Genomic DNA, 3,206 nt, shown 5'->3' with positions numbered 1-3,206 from the left:
AATGTAGCTCTTTAGTGTCTTTTGTAGTCTTAGAAATGGGAATCTCTTTCCCCTCCCATGTTTAGTTGCCTTTTTCTCTCCACTGCCCATGAACATACATAATCAGACAAACCAGCATTGGCCAAATCTTCCACATGAAGATGAGAAGCTCATGATGGACAATTGTGCTGAGGTCACTTCATACCTTATTGATGTATTTATATTCTTGAGTAACATAAGCTTCTGCATTCATTTTAAAACCAAGTATCAAAATTTAAGTGCCGAGAGGAAAGCTCTTAGAGGGTAGGATTTAGTGCTTCAACAACCAAGTTAAAATAACATAAAAACTTGTAAATACTTTAAACATTTTAATTGGTTAAATTATGAATACCTATACACTTTTGGCTTTTAACTTTTAAATATTTATTATGTTAGTTATATCCAAATAACCTGGTCCTAACAAACTATTGAAAAATATAGGGTGCATAACTTTAATCAGTATAAGGACAAGTAAATGATTATCATACACTGTTGGGTATACAGGGCTAAAGCCAAAAGTGTTTTCTGAAACATTGGAGGTTGTATAGAGCTCTTTTCTGGGAAGAAGTGGCCACATGGTGTCCAATGTGTTAAGCAAAGTGTCAAAAACATTCAAGAGGCAATTTACACACTACTTAACTTTTCTTTTATGAAAAGCTACCTTGTGTTTAAAACGGGTCATGTAAGGGCTATTTCTGAAAGGTGTTGCAGATTTTTATAAATCCAGGTGTGTCAGGCGTGTTTAGAAAGAGACACCACTGCCCTTTCTTCCTAAGCAAATTGCTTCTATTAAGTTCTTAAAACTATCAAGCACTTTATGATTCATAATTTCAAGAACATTAATCTAGTCCACTTAGCCTTGCATTCAAACCTAATTGCACCCACAATTTGCTCCTGATCTACCATTCCCAACTTCACTGTGATTGCTCCTCAGCATGACCTCTTCTCCAGACAGGCCACTCAACTGTAGTTCCCTGAGTATATTTTCATATTTTTACCTTTATATCTTTATTCTCCTTATTCCCCCACCAGAAATAGCCTTTCCTTCAGTTTTGGCTAGCAAATCCCATACTTTTAAAAAGTTTTAACTTAAAATAATACCTATTCCATGACACCTTACTTTACCACTTTGTCATAATTTCTTTCATCTTGATAATATTTATGGTATTAACGTACCACTTATATTTGCTCATTTCCAATTTTATATTTTTAATTTTAATGTGTGTATCTTATGTTCCTAGTTATGATAGGATTCATATCTAATCCTCTTTGTTCACATTATCCCTCTTTTCACAGCAGTTGGATGTTAAATATTAGTCAATTTTTTATATTGCTTCATTAAATTAAATTGACTTTTAATTGAAGGCTGGTTATGTTTCTTTTGTATTTATTCCAGATATAGTCCTAATCACTGTGTGATATTTCCCTGATGTTTTTAAATGTAGGTAACTGTAGATTGGCGACATGGCTCACATAAATGAATCAGTGGTGTCTGAGTTTGTGCTTCTGGGCCTCTCCAATTCTTGGGATCTCCAGCTTTTCTTTTTTGCCATCTTCTCTCTGGTGTATGTGACCTCTGTGCTGGGCAACCTCCTGATTATTGTTATCATTTCCTCTGACTCCCATTTGAATTCTCCGATGTACTTCCTGCTCAGTAACCTTTCTTTCATTGATATCTGCCAGTCTAACTTTGCAACCCCCAAGATGCTTGTGGACTTTTTTGTTGAGAACAAGACTATCTCCTTCGAGGGTTGCATGGCCCAGATATTTCTCCTTCATAGTTTTGTTGGGAGTGAGATGATGTTGCTTGTCGCTATGGCATATGACAGATTTATAGCCATCTGTAAGCCCCTACGCTATAGCACAATTATGAATCGGAGACTATGTATAACCTTTGTGTTTATTTCCTGGGCTGTGGGTATTCTTCATTCTGTGAGCCACTTGGCTTTTACAGTGGATCTGCCATTCTGTGGCCCAAATGAGGTAGACAGCTTCTTTTGTGACCTTCCCCTAGTGATAGAGCTGGCTTGCATGGATACTTATGAGATGGAAATTATGACGCTAACTAACAGTGGCCTGATATCATTGGGCTGTTTCCTGGCTTTAATTATTTCCTACGTCATCATTTTGATCACTGTCTGGCGCCGGTCCTCCAGTGGGTCATCCAAGGCACTTTCTACATTAACAGCTCACATCATAGTGGTGATTCTTTTCTTCGGGCCTTGCATCTATTTCTATATATGGCCTTTTAGCAGACTTTCTGTGGATAAGTTCCTTTCTGTGTTCTACACTGTTTGTACGCCCATGTTGAACCCCATCATCTACTCTCTGAGGAATGAAGATGTTAAATCGGCCATGCGAAGGTTGAGAAATCGTCACATGAACTGGAAAAACTAGAGATCACCATGAAGGCATGTAATCCTGAATGAGAATGAAGAGCCTCCACTGGATCACAGCATCATGCCAATTACTTTTGCTAATGACATGGGTTATTGAGATGTAGAATTGGTTTTGTTCTAAGTGCAATGAAATTGCATAAAATCAGTTCTTGGTTTAATAGTATTTAAAGAGAATTTAAACCAATTTTTTATAATTCTAAAGTACAAATTCTCTTAAAATATTTAATAATTCCTTTAGATATTTTATTAAAAATTTAGAGTCTAACCTACATAAAATGCTACTTTTGTTACTAAACTTGTGATTATCTTCACTTTCAGTGATATTTTATACCTTGCAATTACAATGTTTAAGCAAATTGAGTTTCTGATATCTTCATTCAACTTATTCATAACATTTTAAAATATAGTGACATAGCAGAAGAAATATTGTGTTTTACAACATGGACTTTACCTCATTGATATACATTTACTAGCTCATCTTTTCCTTTGTATTGCATATTTAGTTATTTCTAATTTGGTTGTTATACATTTGGTTATATATAATTTTCCCTACTACTACTCTGTTCCAATAAAAGTTTTTGTTTTCTTTTAGATTGATATTCATCTGTACTCATTATAAAACTTTTTCTAGATATTTGTTCCTATCAGCAGCATATATATTTTTAAAGTCTACTTATTTTAAAGTAGAATAATTTATTACAATAAATTTTGTTATTCATAGAAAATTGCAAATATCTTTGAAATTGATTGCAAATATGGGAGCTGTTGACTAATTAAATTCAGAGAAAA

The 3,206-nt window shown here is 34.4% G+C and overlaps 1 protein-coding gene across 1 annotated transcript; it reads left to right on the top strand.

Moving 5' to 3' along the window:
• Positions 1 to 1,482: 1,482 nt before the first annotated feature.
• LOC103304661 (olfactory receptor 4K1) lies at positions 1,483 to 2,415 on the top strand. The gene has a single exon (XM_008161499.2). It carries the CDS (start codon positions 1,483 to 1,485, stop codon positions 2,413 to 2,415), a length of 933 nt encoding a protein of 310 aa, XP_008159721.2.
• The last annotated feature ends 791 nt before the right edge of the window (positions 2,416 to 3,206 follow it).

Source organism: Eptesicus fuscus, chromosome 5 (genome assembly GCF_027574615.1).
Source record: "Eptesicus fuscus isolate TK198812 chromosome 5, DD_ASM_mEF_20220401, whole genome shotgun sequence".
In the NCBI taxonomy this organism is placed as follows: Eukaryota; Metazoa; Chordata; class Mammalia; order Chiroptera; family Vespertilionidae; genus Eptesicus; species Eptesicus fuscus.
This window is presented reverse-complemented; position numbering and strand designations above follow the sequence as displayed.

Excerpts from the sequence above, each read along its gene's own strand:
- LOC103304661 (XM_008161499.2), top strand. The coding sequence starts at position 1,483 with ATGGCTCACATAAATGAATCAGTGGTGTCTGAGTTTGTGCTTCTGGGC.